Here is a 19,616-nt window from a genome sequence, read left to right as displayed (position 1 = left end):
AATATTAGTTCCAATAACTTGATTAAGTCCTACTTGTTACTCACTAGGCAGTAAATATGTTTCTGTAGCAGTAGGTTAAGACAAAAACTGCCAATACTCACTTGGGTAAACAAGCCAGTGAGTCTTGTCAAGAATTGTTGTTTCTGTCAGTGGCAAGAATTATGAAAAGAACATTTAATGTAGGTTTACTGTACAACAAGCAATTCTCCAGTACCAAAAAAAAGTGAAATTAAGATATTTATTAAGATGGTATGGATGCACATGTGCCTATTTAAAATAAAACATGTAAAATAAAATAACAAAACAAACAATAAATGTGGTCAGAATTTAAAATGTTGTGGCCAGGAGGACAAGGCAGTGTTGATCTCAGCCTTTGTCAGAGCATTTATCAATAATGTTTTGTAAAAAAAAAAAAAGTAACTGGAAACCTGACCATTGTATATAAGCCCTAGAAGGCAGGACACATCTTTGAATCCACATAGTCTCTAACAACATACTGCTTGAGAGTAAAACATAAATAAAGGAGAAGGCTTTTCCTGGCCTTGGCAAAGCCAGCTGCACAACACAGCAGCCAGGCTTTCCCAAATTTGGCAGCGGATACCAGACTAAGAATCAGGATGCGTCAGAGGCGTGCTAGAGCATGTAAACATGGGCATGCTTGCAGAAGGAACACAATTGAGATGCTTTTTAATGGAGATGTGTGAAAATAGGAAGAACGCCTACAGAAAAGTATTAAGAAATATCATGATCTTACAAAATGGAAAAAGAAATTTAAAAACTAAAACACAAGCAGGGATGCAAGGTAGAGTGAGAGCTGGTGTGTGAAACAGAAGAGACAAGAGAAGAAACATAGAAGGAATCGTAAGAGAGCCAAACATTGAATGAAACCGAAGAAAACAAGGCAAACAGACAGACAGAGAGAGGCCAAAAACAGGGTAATTCTGGAGATTTCCAATTAAGGCGCGTGTGATTCCTGGCTTGTGGCATGCCTGGGAGGTGACTCTCAGTGCTTATCAGCTCCAAAGCCTAGAAGCAGTGTTTACAGACTGCACAAAGACACTTCACTCTTGCCCTTACCCAGTCTCTATGTGTGTGTGTGTGAGAGAGAGAGAGAGAGAGAGAGAGAGAGAGAGAGAGAGAGAGAGAGAGAAAGAGAGAGAGAGAGAGAGAGAGAGAGAGAGAGAGAGAAAGAGAGAATGAGAAAGAGAATATTCTACAAATTTACAACATGTTCCAGTATGAGCAAGAAAAAGAGAAAGAGAGCGAAGAAGACTGGATGTTTCAGAGCTACTTTCCCATGGAGAAAGCAGTGCAGTGTGTTTTTATAAACCCTGTAATTTTTGCCTTTAAATCAGCAACAGCTAAACACTTTTGCCCTCCAGCATGACCCAGCATTCCCCTTCACTGCCTCAATTTGTAATGTCCGTTACAGAACAGAAAAAATAGCTGTGTTCTGCCTCCGCTATAATCTTGTTGCGATAATCAGCTATTTTTCTCCTGAATAAAAAAAAGAGAGGAAAATATTTCCTATGAGCTATATAATGAATCTGAGAATCAGCATCTGCTTATTTAACTGAGTATAAACATACAAGTATAACATAACTACTTATACAAAAACAAAATTAAATATAGACAAGAAAATCTATACAAAATGGAGCCAAAAGAGAAGAATATGTACAAAAGCACAAGATTCTAACAAATAAACTGTTATTTATATTTATGGTGTGATACAAAAATCTATTATTGTGCAAGAAGCAATATGGCACAGTGGAATTCCAGCCTAAGTATGGGTAAGGAAAACTGAATCTTCAGAAAGTGAACTCATCAAATCACAAGGGTATGGGTAGACAAGGGTAACTATACACTGTTTATATTCCAGTGAAAAGAACTCATACACAGGTCTCAAACCACTCCATATCACAACAAGTGAGCTTGCTGATACAAGAACCAATAGGGCACTATTCAACGCTGCACTAGGCTGATGCTTATATAACTGAATATTGTGGCAGCAAAGACAGACAAAATTATCAATTTGACAGCATGTTTCCATGATAAGCGCACAACTTGCGATATTTTAAACTGTATATTTTATGCTCAATATGCTAAATTTCCAATGATCTCTTGCCTGGCCTGAAATAAGGTAAACACTACATAATGGCTCAATAATAAATGCCTAAAAAGATTAATAGATTAATTATTTCAAATGAAATTTGAAATAATTAATCAAATATGTTGAGCAAGTGCCTTTCTTTAAAAGTTGCTTACGTGTTAAATTACATGTTAACGCGCAATTTTGAAAGAATACTGAAATCTTGCATAAATCAGTTATTGCACAGGTTTAGTAATATTTAATTACTTTAATAATAATATAATATAATATAATATAATATAATAACATAACTTAAATCATGTTCTCTTCTTCCCTCACTGAACAACAGTCTGTTAACTGTAGCCACAGTCAGTGCCAAGCCAGTGGTCCAGGAAGCTAGCTATATAACATTCTGAATATGTATCTATGCCTTGGTTTATTTAGTTATTTATTTATTTTAACTGCTTCCAAATGAACTATTTTTAAATACAAGTTTAAAAGTACTCACTACTAACACTGTGCTGCTATACAAAAGATAGCAATAAAGTCTGTATTTCTTCTTAAGCATAGTTTATTGTGATAACGTCTGTGATAACGTCCGCAATGAAAGGCAACGTAATTGTAATTAATGTCAATGGCAGTTTTGCTTGGAAATTAAATCATAGAAGAGTGGTCACTAATTTTGCATAGTACTTTAAAAAAATTTAAAATCCAGAATCAGAATCAAGAGGTATGTATATGTATATAACAGGCAGTGCATAAATTGCATGTGTGTGCGGTTGACTGTCAACTTCAGCAAAGGAACAGAGACGGAAAAAGATGGAGACAAAGTGAGGGATGGTGTGAACGAGAAGAAAAAATAAATATAGGTTCGGAGAAGGGTAATCCCTTTTAAGACAGTGGGACAGATATGTGGAGGCCATCTGCCCTGGCTGCAGCTTCTCCAAAGGACTACAGAAAGACACACCCAGCGGGCTCTAAGCCACAGGAGGGCTCAGTCTTCACAGCTTACAAGCTAATAACACTTCAAGTAGTCAGCAAACCTGAACTGCTATCACATACACAAAGACTTCTCTGTATCTACCAAGTAACCCTCAAAGGACAGAGAGCCTCGTATCCTGCAAGTATGCTTACCACTTCCTCTTATGTGGTTTATGATTGACACCACATCCCGTTTCGATTATCCCTCAATTTCCTTAACTTTTGCTGCTTGTCATAGAAATATCTCAGAAATTAAAAAGACTGTTTAATAAAAAATAAATATATATATATATATATATGGGTGATCTACTGTGGTCAAGGACATTGGATTAAAGTCACACACTGCAGCCTAGGAGCTCACTGCAGAATGTTTATTTATTTGTTCACTTTTTAGCTTTGTTTGTTTGCAGACCTATATGTTGTAAATTTCTATTCATCCATCCATATCTGTAACCGCTTATCCAATTTAGGGTCGCGGGGGGTCCAGAGCCTACCTGGAATCATCGGGCGCAAGGCGGGAATACACCCTGGAGAGGACGCCAGTCCTTCACAGGGCAACACAGACACACACACATTCAATCACACCTACGGACACTTTCGAGTCGCCAATCCACCTGCAACGTGTGTTTTTGGACTGTGGGAGGAAACCGGAGCACCCGGAGGAAACCCACGCGGACAGGGGGAGAACACACCAACTCCTCACAGACAGTCACCCGGAGCGGGAATCGAACCCACAACCTCCAGGCCCCTGGAGCTGTGTGACTGCGACACTACCTGTTGCGCCACCGTGCCGCCCATTTCGTTTGTGCAAACAAAAAGACTAAACTACTTTCAAAAAGCTACAAATCTGACTTTAGGCAATGACACAATGTCATCAATCAATTCTTTTTCTCTGCTCTTCTCAACACTGCCAACCCAGATTCCTTAACTCCTGTATTAGATTATCTACTTCTACTTGCCATCTTGACTTCATTATATCTTGTCCCCTTTGCTTTTGGAATGGAATGGAAATATAGCCAATTAAATTTTAGTAAATCTCTGGTGACATAAGGAAATAAAGGCAATAGGATACAGGTCAAAAATGGTATGACTTCTTGCAACATTTACTTTATTCATTTGTGGGGAGCCAAGGCCTAATGGCTAGAGAAGAGGGCTTAGGTCTGAAAGGTCATTGGTTCGATTCCCATGACCAGCAGAAAAATTGGGAGTGGTTGGAGTGAAGGAACAGCATAGTCCTCCTCCCTTAATCCACAGCTGAGGTGACCAGCAAGGCACCATACCCACAACTGATCTTATTGATGTTATCTATTATTGTGAAGTTACACTATTACGTTTAAATAAAAAGCCTTATTTAAGCCGTACTGGGGGGCTTTGTAAAGAAGCTCACATTTTAATCTAGCTCCCAAAGGATGATAATTAAGAAAATTCACTAGAAAAACATACTGCCCACTTTAAAACGTATTTATGCATATCATAATATAAACATATTTAAAAGTATCTTAATTCTTATAGTTGTCATAATGTCCCTATGTATTTGCTTTTGCAACTGAATAGTGGCTTTTTTATTTTGTGAAAAAACAAAGTCCATTGTTTTAGCAGTGTGTTAATACCATAGCAAGCCTTTCTGTACCAAGTGCCTCTAATGACCTTTCAATGGGCAGAAGTGTGAGCAAGTGTGAGTTTCCTCAACATTAATTATTTCAAACTGAAAGCATTTGCACCTGAACAGAAATGAGACATTTGAACAGCTGTACTGAAGCCATAACAACTTAAGTACTTAAAGTCACATAACTACTTCCTGACATAGGTCATTAATCCCTAATGCAGTTAATCAACTATGGTTAACCCGTTAGGTCTTTAGCCTGAGTTAAAAGCAGGAAGCTAAATAAAGATTAGAGTTTGACTACATGTTCCATCTTCATTGGTGTCTCATCTGTTTCCTTTTAATACGGAACCGAGGAATGTGCTGTTGCTGTGGCTTCATGTGACCGATGGTGAGTCAGTGTTGGGGTTATGGGGTTGTGCACTCTGCAGGTCAATACTATGCAAGGCTTGGCTGCTCAGTTTTTCCCACAGACGCTGGGGCTGCAGGACAGCTCATTCCTGAGGGAGGTCCCAACATTCCAGCCCAGGACACACACTCATAGGCCCTGCACAGCTGCTGCTGACCACGCCCGATTCGGCATTCCTCCCACTACCTCCAGTTTCTCTCTCTTTACTCCAAGTTTGTTTCCTCCTCTCCCCAAGCTCTACTCTAGCTCCCTTTCTCCTTTTCTTCCTTCTTTTCACATAACCAGACAATTACCGTAAGAGACTTAAAATTATGAAAAAGACTAGGGACATTTTATAGGCTTCATGTATAAATCTCTCTTCCTCCAAGAATTGCATAAACAGGACTGCATAAACACAACAAGTGAAACAATTCAATGATGAGGTAATACTATGCAGAAGAGTTCCCGGTCTAGCTCCATCTTAGCAGCAGTTGAACCGGGCAGGGCAAATTTTTTTGTCTGTATGTCCTGAGCCACAGACAGAGACTGTCTATGGCAATGCAGATACTGTCAGAGCCCCTGAGGTGTCAACTAGGCACCAATATCCCAGACACACTCCTAGGGTCTCAAAAGAACAGAAAGGCAGAGCTCAGATGTCTCACTACAAAATAAACATCTAAATGTGTGTAATTCTCCACTCCTCTACTTAGTGAATAAGTACACATTTAGGCGATCAGTGTGAAACCATGGCATTGTTAGTATGAAAAACAATATCCAGAGGACAAAAGAGGCAGGATATATTAAACTGCAGGAAGCACACCTAAGAGCAAGACACCCTTTCTTTCTGACAGCAATTCAAATTACAAAAATGAAAAAGCTCTAATAATAAAGTTAACTAAAAACACCTCTCCATTTGAATGTCATAAAAAAAACATTAAAAACACTGGTATGTAACTATCCTCACTACCTGGCACAGTAGCATGCTAACACACTGGCCTCTTCCTCAACCCCCAGTCACAATGGAAGGTCCTCCCACTCACATAGTGCTTACTCAGCATCAAACCCTATTTCTAAAGGACCACTAGATAGAAAGCAATAAAAAGGACATTCAGAATAACAGTGTAATTTTCAAAACCTACATTAAAGTACCACTAACATTATAAAATAAGCTATATTTAAAAAAAAATCTTGAATTGAATGTATTGAAATAATATATACACATTGTAATAATATGTATAAATACAATACATATAATAGCAATAATATGTATTATGTATATGTATTATTCCCCAAAAACATGACTTGCCTTTAACACATTTTTTATTCAAGTTTCCATTGTACCTTAAATAGAACAACAGTTACATAATTGTTCACACATATGATCCTTGGATTTAGGGTGGCAAGGTGGCACAGCAAGGTCTGAGGAGTTTGATGTGTTCTCCCTGTATATGTGTATATTTCCTCTGGGTGCTCCGGTTTCATTCCACAAGTGAAAGGCACATGCTGGTAGGGAGATTGGGATGGGTGTGAGTGATTGAGTGATGTTCTATGACAGACTGCCACCCCATCTAGAGTGTGCTCCTTTATAACATCCAGTGACTCCAGGTGGGATATGGACACGGCGCTCCTCAACTACATAAAGCGGTTACAGAAAATGAATGAATGAATAAATGAGCAATCTTTGGTTCATTCCTTGCAGAACCAGAAGAATTCATTCTAGATCTAAACTAAAAAGGCTCATTATCATTAACTAAATTGAACAAACGGAACCTTATGTGGAGTACACCTCAACATACTTTAATCATCATTGCCAGAGCATCATATGCTATATATATGTAAAAAGATTAAAAAAAAAAAAAGTTCTTAAGCTTATTTAGGTGTGCAGAATTTTGTTAATGTTGATGAGTTTCTGTAAATCAATTACGGCCTCATTTTGTATGTGCTCTGTTAACACTGCAAATTGTCTCTCGTAGCCCGAATTGCTCTTCACAAACAAACCAATTATTATTATATTTCATTCTGCTTTAAGGTTTTATATTTACTGGCACATCCACAGCTGTAGCATGAAATTAAAAGCAGAGAATTGATCACTTCCTGAGTGATGAGCAAAATCTGAGTCTCTGAGCTTAGAATATTATCTGTAAAAGAAAGGCCTCTATGCAGTAACATAAATACACATGTCCAAATTTGTCTTGTGACTATAGAATTTGAAACAGTGTAGTTTTATCGCCACATAACAGTCTTATCACCACAGAGGCATTATGAGCTTATGAAGCAAGGATGAGCCAGATAACAAACAAAATAATATAATCTGACTGAGCTTCACATCATTCTTCATTCCATTCATTTAATAATTTTTCTGTGAAGAGCTAAATGTCTCTGTCAAAAGTTTTACTTTTTACATCACTTGATACTTTGTTCCATCAAAAAAAAAAAAATCCAGGTAAAGACTGGACCCAAGGATCTCCATGCTGACTTCTGCAAGCTGAAATTATTCTTGAGGCTTACCTGTGTACATAGTGGAGCTGATGCACAGAGTCAATAGCCAAAACCATTTCAGCCAGGTAGAAACGGGCCATGTCCTCAGGTAAGCGGTCCTCAAACTTGCTGAGCAGGGTCAAGAGATCACCACCCACATAGTAATCCATAACTAGATACTGCAAAACACAGACATATGAGAATCTATTCTACATGATGGATTCAGACTGTCAGATTAGACCCCTTCTGATCATGTGTCTGAATAACTCTTAACTTATAGGGCTGGCCAAGGAATTGTCTATAGGAATATAGATTATATCCACCTGAATTAGCTTGACAGAGATGTATTACTGATACTTGGGTATGAGCAGAGTAAAAAAAAAAAAAAAAAAAAAAAAACATAGACATTTTAAAATAGTAACCAAAATCTTCTGAAACACGAATGCATATTCAAACACAATATGCCTTATCAGTCATATTTAAGACTCTGGCCTTAAATGAATGATTTCAATGATTGTAGTTATCAACATTTATCTGACAGCAACGAAGTGATGCACTGGAAATTTATAAGACAGTTACTGAATATTCAGACAAATCTGAATCAATACAGTCTTTTGCTCACCAGGAAGTTGTCATCCTGAAAAGCATAGTGCAGTGTGGTGATCCACTGGCTGTCTCCATTTACTAAAACATCACGCTCCTCCCGAAAGCACGCAGTCTAGATATAAAAGACACTTTTACACTCATATAACACCATAAATGGCTAATATGACACATTTTGCCATGCCAATTATGCCTTTCAGCATTGTCTTTGACAGGGTAAGATATTAAATAATGATTATGACTAGCATATTTGAATAAACAAAAATTAAATATGAAATCAGTAACAAATAGCTGTGGTTGTCAATTGTCTGACATGACAGTGTGGCACCAAAAACTAATTCTTACCTCAGCCCTTTTCAGCATCTCCCATTTGTTAAGGATCTTCATGGCAAACACCTTGTCTGAATTCTTTACCTTTACAACTGCCACCTGTAACACAAACAGAAAACAAATAGCGGGGGGGGGGGGGGGGTTTATGCAGAATGGCATTATTTTATCACTGATATATTATTTTGAAAAACACTTTGAGCTTTTGATAGATATCTGTACTTATAATTTTGTGCAATTTGACTATTATTTAGAAGTGCTGAATAATACTGATTGAATTAATAGTTGAAAAAATAGTTGAATTTAATGGCAAGATTTAAACATTGCCCTCCTAGTGTACTGTGTCCAGATATGTGTGAAAATATCTAAGCATGTCATATTTTTTGCCCTATTCAAGACAGAATTTTTTTAGTAAATTCTGGCAGACAAAGGAATTTTTTAACATGTTGGAAACCTCCAGATATTAATCATTTCCTGAAAGATATGTCAGTGGCTTGCTCGCCTGAGGTATATATTGTTTTTTTTTTTTTTTTTAATTCTCAAAATCAGTAAAGCTGCTATGAGACACCATCAGTGACAGTGTGAAAACCCGTCATTTAATGGTGTGGACTTTTGGGCCAATTACAGCCAGTTGAGGTATTAGAAATGACAAGAGATGGAAGTGCCCAGGCAAGTTACTCATTGCCTTCACAACAGTATTATAGAAGGTAAAGTGCAAGCAGGTGTGATTTGGGACACATCAAGTATGAGTTCAGCCATTTAAGATGGAACGAAAGGTGCGAATAAGAGTTTGGTCATTTATTTATTTATTTATTTATTTTTAAGTTTAACAACAAGTTCTTTAGTGCACTCACTAAATTGCAGTGTGAAACCAACATTTACAAGATCTAATGTGTACAATGTAACAAAAATACACTTAGTGGTTTCTATCTCTGAAAAGCCAGTCTAGTGTTGATTCTTGTCTTGTTCCCTGTCAAAGGCATATTTAGTTAAAGTGTTTCAGTGCTTCTGTGGAGGAGGAATATGCAGAAATTTTGAACATCTGAACATATTGTACTGCAGTCTGCCATTTTGCACGACCAATGCAATGAACAGGCTAAAGTTTCCACAGGGCAGCACTAGTATGCACACACAGCTGGGCTGGCTATGAAAACAACGAGCCGTGAACAACATGCACAGAACTTGTGTTCATTCATTGCTCTGGAAGCCTTTACTTCTATATACCTTAATACAATTTAAGGCTTTCTACTGTATTAATGTGTGAAATGTCATCTATTGCAGCTTTAATTTAAGGTTCATCAATTCATCTAGAAAGAAATTTCATGATATACCCATTTCAGACATAACAGCTTTGAAAAAACACATCATAAAATGTTCCCTATCAGGTCATATCAAATGCAAAACTATATTTCCATATATTAACATATGTAATAAAAAGTTAAAATAATCATGAAAAGAACAGTTATGGGGAGAATATCTATTTTAAACTGGAAGTATCCAAGTGAAACAAAAGCAAAGTTTACTCCCTGCTAAAAATAAGCCAAAAAAAGCAGTCACTGAGAGTTCTGCACATTCCAGTCAATGTGGGGTTACAGTTAGTCAGCTTAGAAAGGCAATATTTACCTTCTGTCTTTCTCTTTTCTCAAGTCCAAGCCATATACACTACATGGCATAAATTAACAGCTGATGTGTCATTTCTAATCATCTATAATTCAAACTATTTACAAAAAGCAGAGAGACACGGCACCTTCAGGAAACAACAGTTAATCAATCTCAGTAAGTTCTGCTACAAACAACTCCTTATGACTCCAAATGAAGAAAACTCCTTATGTATATGGCTACCAACTTATGAATCTGATAAACAAATTAAATTATTGTTCAATGATGATAGCATTCTTCTAGTTATATACACTTAATAAAGCTGTATGGCAAAGAAAAATGAAGAAAGAACGATGGGAGTAAGGAAAAAACAAAAATAGAGCAACATCAACAACATTCCTACTTCACTCAGTTTCCCTTGTGGTTTACTTGAGGATCATAATGTCCTTTGAATTTTTGTTTGCTTATAAATTCTTGCCACTGCTGAACCTGAAAAATATGCAATGTGCAATATGCATATTATGTGCATATATAAGAGCAAAAAAGCAATATATACACAGAGTGCATTGCTAAACTGCAGTTGAAGCACCTGCTAGGAGGTCATTCTAAACATTGCACAGAAAACATAATATGCACTGAAAATATATTATAAAGTTTAAAAATTACATTGTAATTAAAAATGGTTATATACAATATACTGTATTTGACACATGTCAATGTATTATTGAGTTCCAGCAGTCAGAAAGGTATTTTCTAAATTTTTGCCACCTTCAAGGGAATCTGAGTGGAGCGTCAATACTGCTGATGTAAAGCTGCAACGGTTGTGTTCTACATATACTTAACTATTCTATCAAGAGCAGTCATAAACAATTAGCTCCCTTTATAGTAGTTAAATAAAACTGATAAAATGTTGGTACCTAAGGTTTTATAAGCCCTGCACTTTGACTTAATAAGATACAAAAACTAAAGTTTGGACAAAATAAAATGGAATCATATTTATAATATGATCACTTGGACACTGGACCTGTATTTCTATTAACTGCCCTAAACTGTTTAGGAACTGCATAGTAGTTAATTGTACGAAAAACAATTTCTAAATCCTAAATTCTAATTTCTAAATATCTCACATCTGCAATCTTATAATTCTGTACCAGTAAGGTCCCTTTGTATCAATTTTATTAACTGGTAAATTATAATTTAGAAAATTACAGAAAAAGGACTTACCTCTCCAAACGCTCCTCGGCCAATCACTTTCAGAATTTCAAAGTCTTCCCTGTGCAGTCTCATCTGCTTTAGTTTAGATGTGAATGGTTTAGCTAGAAAAAGAAAGAAAAGCATATGGTTAAAATAGATTAAATGCATCTTTCAAGCTATTGTTTTAACCATATAGAAAATTCCCAGTGCTTAGTTCAGTTGGTATTAATTGGTTTTGGAGTATTTAGTTTTTACTTATGAACATTTAAATATGTGTCACAAGTTATCAGAAATAAATGTACAAAACATTACAGCAACATATATGCAGTATAGAGTAATGACTGTGTGAACTTCAAGGTCAACACCTAAAGACCAATTTATACTTCTTCATCAAACCTATGCTGTTGGCAATATGTAGGACCCACACTGATGCAAACCCTACACTGTACCCTAAGTTGCAGCCTAATCTGCACTTACCCAGAAATGTAACTAGACATCGGACTGACGCAAAATGCAACAACTGTGAATGTTCTGCAGTCGGACAAATATGATTCAAGTTGAGCCAAGGAAATCAGAAATATAAACTCCTCTATATATGCACAGCACTATATATGTACCATGGCTGAGAAACAGCATTTGGAGGCATTTGGACTGTTGAAGACCTCAGAACATTGAAAACCATGAAAAAAGATGAGGATTTTGCTCTATTCCTGCTTCACAGATAGGCAACACTGACTAATTTTGTGCTATTAACTAAGGTGGAACTGACTCCAAATTTGGTAGACTGCTAACTGCATGAATGCCACATACTGAATCATGTACTGAAAATGCTACAAAACTAAACAGATCGATTGGCTAATTAGTTTCCATGGGAATTCAAACAATAAATAGAAACTTCAGTTGCAATGTAGTCGGCTTGTTACTCAAACATACCATGGCATAAGGTGCAGATCTTCTGAATGATCATAAACGCAGGGGGGTAGGGGTGTCTTTAAGAACTTCAAGCTGCAATTAGTACACTAGGACTTCAGACAAAGTCTCAAGGGGTGAACCCCATTGAAACAGTTCACAAAGCCATCAAACAAAGCCAATTTTAAATCAGCATGTCCATGCTGTGATGTTATTTTCAGGCTGCCTTTTCAGCCATAAAATATGCCTTCAGCTTCAGTATACATTAAGTAGTTTTCTGAAAATATAGCCAGAGACAGCATGCATATCAGTGCTTCAGTCTGTAGTGTGGGAGGCATGTGGCTATAAATTAAATGAACCATACTATCCATCTCTAGGGATGCCCTGCAACTAGAGGCCATATAAAGGCAAAGGAACAGGAGTAGCAGTAAAACACTTCTTCCATAGAGGGTAAGAATCACAAAGTTACTGAGCCACTGCAGCAAACTGCGAAAAATGGTTATGCAATTAGTTGGACAAGTCACATCCACAGCTATTGGACAAAGTACATGTTGTGTTATCTTTTAATAGCATCAAGTTACTTGTAAATAAACATATTACATTTAAAGCATTAAGGGCTACTCACACAAAAAACTTGACTTAAAAAGTAAATCTATTCATTCATCCTGAAATTTTTAACACAATGTAATATCCAGATGGCATTTTTATAAAATAAAAATTAATATGAAGCAACAATATTAATAAGAACTAAATGCTAAAGCAATCATTATATATATAAAAATGCTAACACAATCAATATATTTTACATATATGCATTTAGAAGATGCATTCAATATGACATTTAAAACAATGAAACATGCTACACAGAGGTTTTCTCCAATTAAACAGATTAAATTAATTCAGATTATACCACAATTAGTTTCGACGCTGCAATATGGTAACCTATTTTAGTTTTGATGCTGCAAAATAGTAACCTATTTATTCTGTAAATTGAACTGACTCTAAATTTGTGAGAATGCTAACTGCATGAAAGTAAACACAGACCAAAAATGCTAAAAACTAAATAACAAGTTACAAATGAGCTTCTGTTACAATTCAAACAGTGAATAAAAACTTACAGACTATTTTAACTTTATCCATGTACAAACAACTGCTGTTTTCTTCCCCCTCAAACATACTATATCATCTTAAAAGATGCAGTGATGAACTCTACTCTCCTAAAACCTTAAAAACATCTGGATATTTTTAAATGAATGGCTTTCCACAAGCTAGATGAAAATCCCAGATTTGAGGAAATGAGATGGCCATACTGCCATTTTACTCTTTATTATATGCCCTAACAAGAACAAGCTTTCAAACAAGATTGGGCTTGATATGTGACAGGAATAATGCTGTTATCCATGTCACCTAAACTTCCTAATGCTCTGCCCACACCAGTTTAGTTTTTCCTAGAGTGTTCAGCTTTGCTTTAATTCCCTCCTCTGTAATTTTGTTACAAAGCTTCATTTCAGTTCAGTCACTTTCCTCAAAACCCCTTTATAGAATGGCCTGGTATGAGAGATGTACTGAAGTAATTCAGAAATTCTGAGCAGAAGCAAAATTTCTAAACAGGGCAGTCATTTATGATTTTAAGGGCGTTGACAAAACACCCTGAAGTCACCTATTCCAGTATTCCAGTGTGTTGCTGCTGCAAGATTGGCTCATGCTTAAAATGTACATAAACAATCTGAATGGGGAATGTAATTGGATACAGGTGTTTGCATAGCTATTATTTCCTGATTTAACTATCCATCCATCCATTATCTGTAACCGCTTATCCAATTTTAGGGTCGCGGGGGGTCCAGAGCCTACCTGGAATCATCAGGCGCAAGGCGGGCATACACCCTGGAGGGGACGCCAGTCCTTCACAGGGCAACACAGACACACACACATTCACTCACACCTACGGACACATTCGAGTCGCCAATCCACCTGCAACGTGTGTTTTTGGACTGTGGGAGGAAACCGGAGCACCCGGAGGAAACCCACGCGGACACGGGGAGAACACACCAACTCCTCACAGACAGTCACCCGGAGCGGGAATCGAACCCACAACCTCCAGGCCCCCGGAGCTGTGTGAGCTGTGTGAAAATGACAAATCATTTTCATGCGGATACAAATTTTAATCAGAATGACCTCATTCCGACTACTCTGTTCCATGTGACATGTATACATGAACATATTCTCTTAGTCATTAGTCTGATTATTAGGCTGCATGTAAACATGGATATTGGCGCAGTAGGTGTCCTGTTCAAGGAACCTTTATTTCTGTTGGAGCATGGTGTGCATGTCCAGAAAGAAGTGGAGATGCTTAGTTATTCACTATGCAGAATGTACGCTATATGGACAAAAGTACTGGGACACACACTAATCACTGAGCACAAGTGTTTCATTAAGTCCCACTACAACAGGTGTATAAAATTAGGTACTTTGCCATACTGTCTACCTTAACAAGCATTTAAGAAAGAATAGGTCCTTCTAAGGAGCTCACAGAATTTAAGTGTGATACTATACTATGATGCCATTATTGCTTTCTAGATATTCCATGATCAACTATGACTGGTATTGCTGAAAAGTAGTATAATTTATAGAAACCACAGCAACCCAACCACTTAGTGGCAGACCACGTAATGTTACAGAGTGTCAGTGTCACTGAATGCTGAGGCACAGTGTGTAAATTACGCTAACCCTCAATTCACTCAAATACTGCAGAGCTCTAAACCTCCTCTGGCGTTAACATCAGCGCAAGAACAGCTCGCCAGAAGCTTCATGATATGGGTTCTATAGCAGCTGCAATCAAGCCTTACATCACAAAACACAATGCACAAACAACATTGGATGGAGTGGTGTAAAGTATGCCACCAATGCATTGAGTGAAACATTAAATAGTGTAGAAGTGCTGAATGGAGTACGAGAGTACAAAATTATTCTTCTGTAGCTGGCAGTCTAATGGATGAATCTGGGTTTGGCAAATACCAGAATGTTACCTGCCTGACTGCACTGTGCCAGGTTGGTGAAATAGGGACAAAGATTTTAGGTTGTATTTCAAGGACTGGCCTAGACCTCTTGGTTCTAATTAGGGATGCATAAAATACCATTTTTTTCAAATCGAGCACGAGTACAAGTATTAGGTATTTTGGTACTTGCCAATACAGCTACTTTTTTGTTTAATTAAAAAATTTATTGTTAATTTCTGGAACTGTCCATCTTTTATGTAGCTTACACCATCAGTAATTGGAATTTCCCTCTGGGATCAATAAATTATCTATCTATCTATAAATTAGCAAAATAAGACGCTACAAGCTCTTGATATACATTTGCACAGTGTTGTGCATCTTTGGGAAGACCAAAGATCCCAGGAGGAAAATATACTTTGTGTGAAGAGCAAGAACAGCTCGCTACAAAATGCCAGCTTATGAAGACATCTTGGAAAATGTTATGCTTCTAAGTGTGCAGAAGAGTTTCAGGGAGGCCCTTTTTGGTTCCAGTATGACTATACTTCAGTGCACAAAGCAAGGTCCATAAAGGCAGTCTGATGTGGAAGAACTTGACAGGCTTACATTGAGCCCTGACATTAAACCCACTGAAATTTTTTTGGAATAAAGTACAACAGAGATTGAAAGCCAGGCCCTTTTGTTCCTTAAACCCAATTTATACTTCTGCGTCAACCCTACACCGTGGGCCAAGCAGGCTCTGTTGTGAGCATTTATACTTCTGCATTGGTGTCCGCGTCACTCTGCAATTACACCGCCAAACCACTAGGGCTGAATCTCAAACATCTTCCTCTACACTCTGTAGCGGAGCAGTAGAATTACTTTTATAAATCTTTAAAGTGCACTGTTTAGGGTGTAGGTCTTTGTTTGGGACAGAGCAGAGTTTACATGAGGTGCCAGGAAAGAAACAAATTCCAAAGAAAAGCCAGCACGTTTTTCCCGTGTGGTATCACTTCTCTAGTTATTTTTCCCCCATTATTCAATATTTAAATTCATCCCTGAAGTCCACACCATGTCTGAGGAAATCTTTCACTATGAAAGTGCTGCTGTCTGCGTCTCTGTGTGTGGTGGAGGGGAGCTCATGTTTCTGTACTTCTTTGGTTCTGCGTAAACAATGTCTGTCCGATTTTCTGACCAATCACAGTTGTTGTGGTCTGCATTAACGTGGCGTGTAGTTACATTTCTAAAGAGGTGCATGCCAGGCTACGCTGTAGAGTTTGCGTTGACGCGAAGCCTATGGTGTAGGGTCGACGCAGAAGTATAAATTGGGCTTTATCATTGTTTGACTTCATAAATCTTCATGAATGACTGGGCTAAAAAGTACCACAAACAAAATCCAGAATCTTACAGACAACCTTCCCAGATGAGTGGAAGCTGCTATTCTTGGGTGGCAGCTGTTGTCACAGAACATAGTAGCAGCCATATTAGGTACGTATTCATTGCTCAAACATACAATTCAAATAAAAACTGTGCTATTTAAATTGTTTTGTAGTCCACCATTAGATATTTAAATTAAAGAAATAGGTATGGATCCCTAACACATTTATTTACATCATGTTTGTAAATAGCTCTTTTCGTCTGTGTCAGTCAGTAAAGAAGCTCAGGCCGTGTCCTAAAGTAGCCCCATACTAACAACATAGCGCACATCACAGATAATAAAACAAACCATAATTAGACACTAATTCAACAGGCATGCTTGAAACATACAGCTGACTAAAAACTGTCGGCATACGATGCACTACATGAGTGCAAAAACCATTATTTTTTTAACCAATTATGCCACAGGGGCAGTGGGATTAAATTATTTACCTGTAAACATGGGGGAGAAGTCTGAGACAAAGGAATATGTGGCTTTTGTGTGCAGTCTCCTACGCACTATTTAATGAAATAAAACAATTCCTGAATCTTGTATATGATGTGTATGAATGACTCACTCAATTAGACAGAAGATCAGAGAAATGCATTAGAGACTGATGTGCTAACAATTTTCCATTAAATCCTATAACAAATATGCTGATATTAAGGGTCATTTTCTCTTTATACTATACGTAGTGCAACCCTTTACACCTCACATAGAGTGGAGGTGGGTTTCTGTGTTTTGAGTGTTGTAAAACTCTCTCCAGTGCAGGGAGAGGAGCTGTGTATGATATAATTAAAATTATCTGTCTTTCCAATTAGTGGTGCACTCTGAAACCAGGCACTCAATCCCCAATATGGCACCCATGGAAAAACATGACGTCACTGCAACACGTAAATAACATTTGGTCTTAAAAGTTCCTATACTTTTGATGTGTATATGTTCTAATACGTTTGTCCATATAATGTACGTATTTTCCCCTGTTGAATGTGAACTTTGTGCCACAGAGAGCACTGCATAAGAAATCATCATGCTATTCTCACAAATATCAGCTCAGAAGTACTTCAGAATGCTGTTGTCACTTAGCAATTTCCACCACAGGTTCAAGAAATGCAACTAAAATCACCAAGGAAAAAGACATATTTCAATTTTATGCAGAAATGCTATCAACTACTCTATGAATTCAGATGCTTCAAAAGACTTTGGTACCCTGTGCTGTGGTCAGCTTGTTTCTAGGAGTTCTCTGTGCCAAATTTAAAACCTACTTTACAGTTACCAGAGAAAGTTGTAAAAGCCAAAATTATGATATTGACACGTATATTTATGGTACATTCACACAGCAGGGAAAAATGGCCTAAATCCGACATAGATGTGTCATTTGTGTGGCTGTGTGAACAGCACAAATTACATTAACTCTGACTTTTTAAAATCAGATTTGGGTCACTTTCATATGTGGTATTGAGATCCGATCCATATCCGATCTGTAGCAATGAGACTCTGTCTGAACAGCAAGATCAGAATTCATGTGACATTTACGTAACTCCGGCCGCTTAGAATGATCTCCGGATTACAGTCCCAAACGTCTTCATTTTAATTTAAATAGACAAGGAACTGGCCTGGTCAAAGCATTTTTGTTTTGTAAAAAATATTGCAAAACATGTGACACCTCTTAATCCAGGTTCCTGTCTTTCATTTATGAAAAAATAAAAATTGTGGGAATTTGAATTAAGTGTTTTTATAAAACAAACATGAGAAGAGCTACTTTTTTAGTAGTTCTATATCAGTTTTTTATTTTTCATGTCAGTATGAAACTGTATAAATGTGAGTCATATTCATTTTGTTGGCGCTAGTTTTTTTTGGAGGCCGTGTGTTCACGTGTGGCCTGGAAAATTTGTGCGTATCACAAAAGAAACATCCGATCATGTTTTAATATTCTTTAATTAATACTCTGTTTTTAACATATAGCTCATTTGGAATAAAGGGAGGTTTTGTGATACAGTAAAAAAACAGTCTAGTCCCATTCCTTTTCAAAAATGTAAGTGCTCTGTATGGATATAACAGATGGATTTTGCCTTCTGGCCAGTGCACGAAGCATCGTTCTTTTGCGCATTCGGGTCAGCTTTTATTAGCATGATCTATTCAGTCAGATATCGGTCACATTACATAGACAGTGTGAACAACAGAACAAAAAAATCTGATTTGATGATGAAATCAGATTTGGGCCACCTTTACCTGATGTGTGAACGTAGCCTTAGAGAAATTAGAGAGTCATGCTGATGTCAGGATGACATCTTTTCCAAGGAAGTACATGGTTATTTCAGCAACACAATGCAAGCTGATAAAAATTAAGTGTGATTAAAAGGAAATGAGGTGTAACACAGTGATAAAAATACCTCTTTTGAGTGTATTGAGTATTTGCATCCATTTAAAAAACTTAAGTTGGTTAGTGAAAATGCTGGATTTTATTTGGTGAGTTAAATGAAGGTTCAAGAGAATGAACAAATTACAGATAATTATCTTCCAAAATGTCACAACTTTATGGAAATAAGTTAAGTAAACAGAGATGCCTGTCTGTATCTGAACATTACACTTACATTTTTTATTGTAATAATGCATTACCAATTATAGATGATTCATAAATATCAAAGTTGTAGATCTCTACAACTTTATTATTCTCCAAAATCCTCTCAATTCAGGAATTTACCCAAATATGAGGCCTACATATTCACATATGAAAGCAATGCTGAAAATCCAGCACAGAGTATAGCTAATAAAAATAGCCCAGAATAGGTATACAGAGGTTTACTAGGGAATGATGATACCAAGAAAACTTTTTTTTGTTACATCAATATCCAAAAGACCAACTGATTCAATTACAAATTAAAGTCTAGTGGTTTCAACAGAATATATTCTACATGATTCGTAGCCATTCAGTAAACCAAAGCATGTGGATGTCTTGGTGTCAAGACAATGATAACAAATCTGGCTGACAGATTAGATGCAAGTTAAAGCTTGTTTCTCCAGTTATTGACTAAAGTCAATAGTTGGAAGAAATG

General features: G+C 37.0%; 1 protein-coding gene across 3 annotated transcripts in view; it reads right to left on the bottom strand.

The window, feature by feature from the left end:
* Positions 1-19,616, bottom strand: part of cdc42bpaa (CDC42 binding protein kinase alpha (DMPK-like) a) — a 59,350-nt gene that overhangs the window by 32,011 nt on the left and 7,723 nt on the right. For all 3 annotated transcript variants that reach the window (XM_066669002.1, XM_066668987.1, XM_066668994.1), the window contains exons 2-5: positions 11,293-11,384; positions 8,488-8,571; positions 8,162-8,257; positions 7,570-7,718 (exon numbers count right to left, since the gene is read on the bottom strand). In XM_066669002.1, the coding sequence (XP_066525099.1) occupies positions 7,570-7,718; positions 8,162-8,257; positions 8,488-8,571; positions 11,293-11,384 (421 nt within the window). The remainder of the gene's footprint in view (positions 1-7,569; positions 7,719-8,161; positions 8,258-8,487; positions 8,572-11,292; positions 11,385-19,616) is intronic.

The sequence above is a fragment of the Hoplias malabaricus genome, chromosome 1 (assembly GCF_029633855.1).
Source record: "Hoplias malabaricus isolate fHopMal1 chromosome 1, fHopMal1.hap1, whole genome shotgun sequence".
In the NCBI taxonomy this organism is placed as follows: domain Eukaryota; kingdom Metazoa; phylum Chordata; class Actinopteri; order Characiformes; family Erythrinidae; genus Hoplias; species Hoplias malabaricus.
This window is presented reverse-complemented; position numbering and strand designations above follow the sequence as displayed.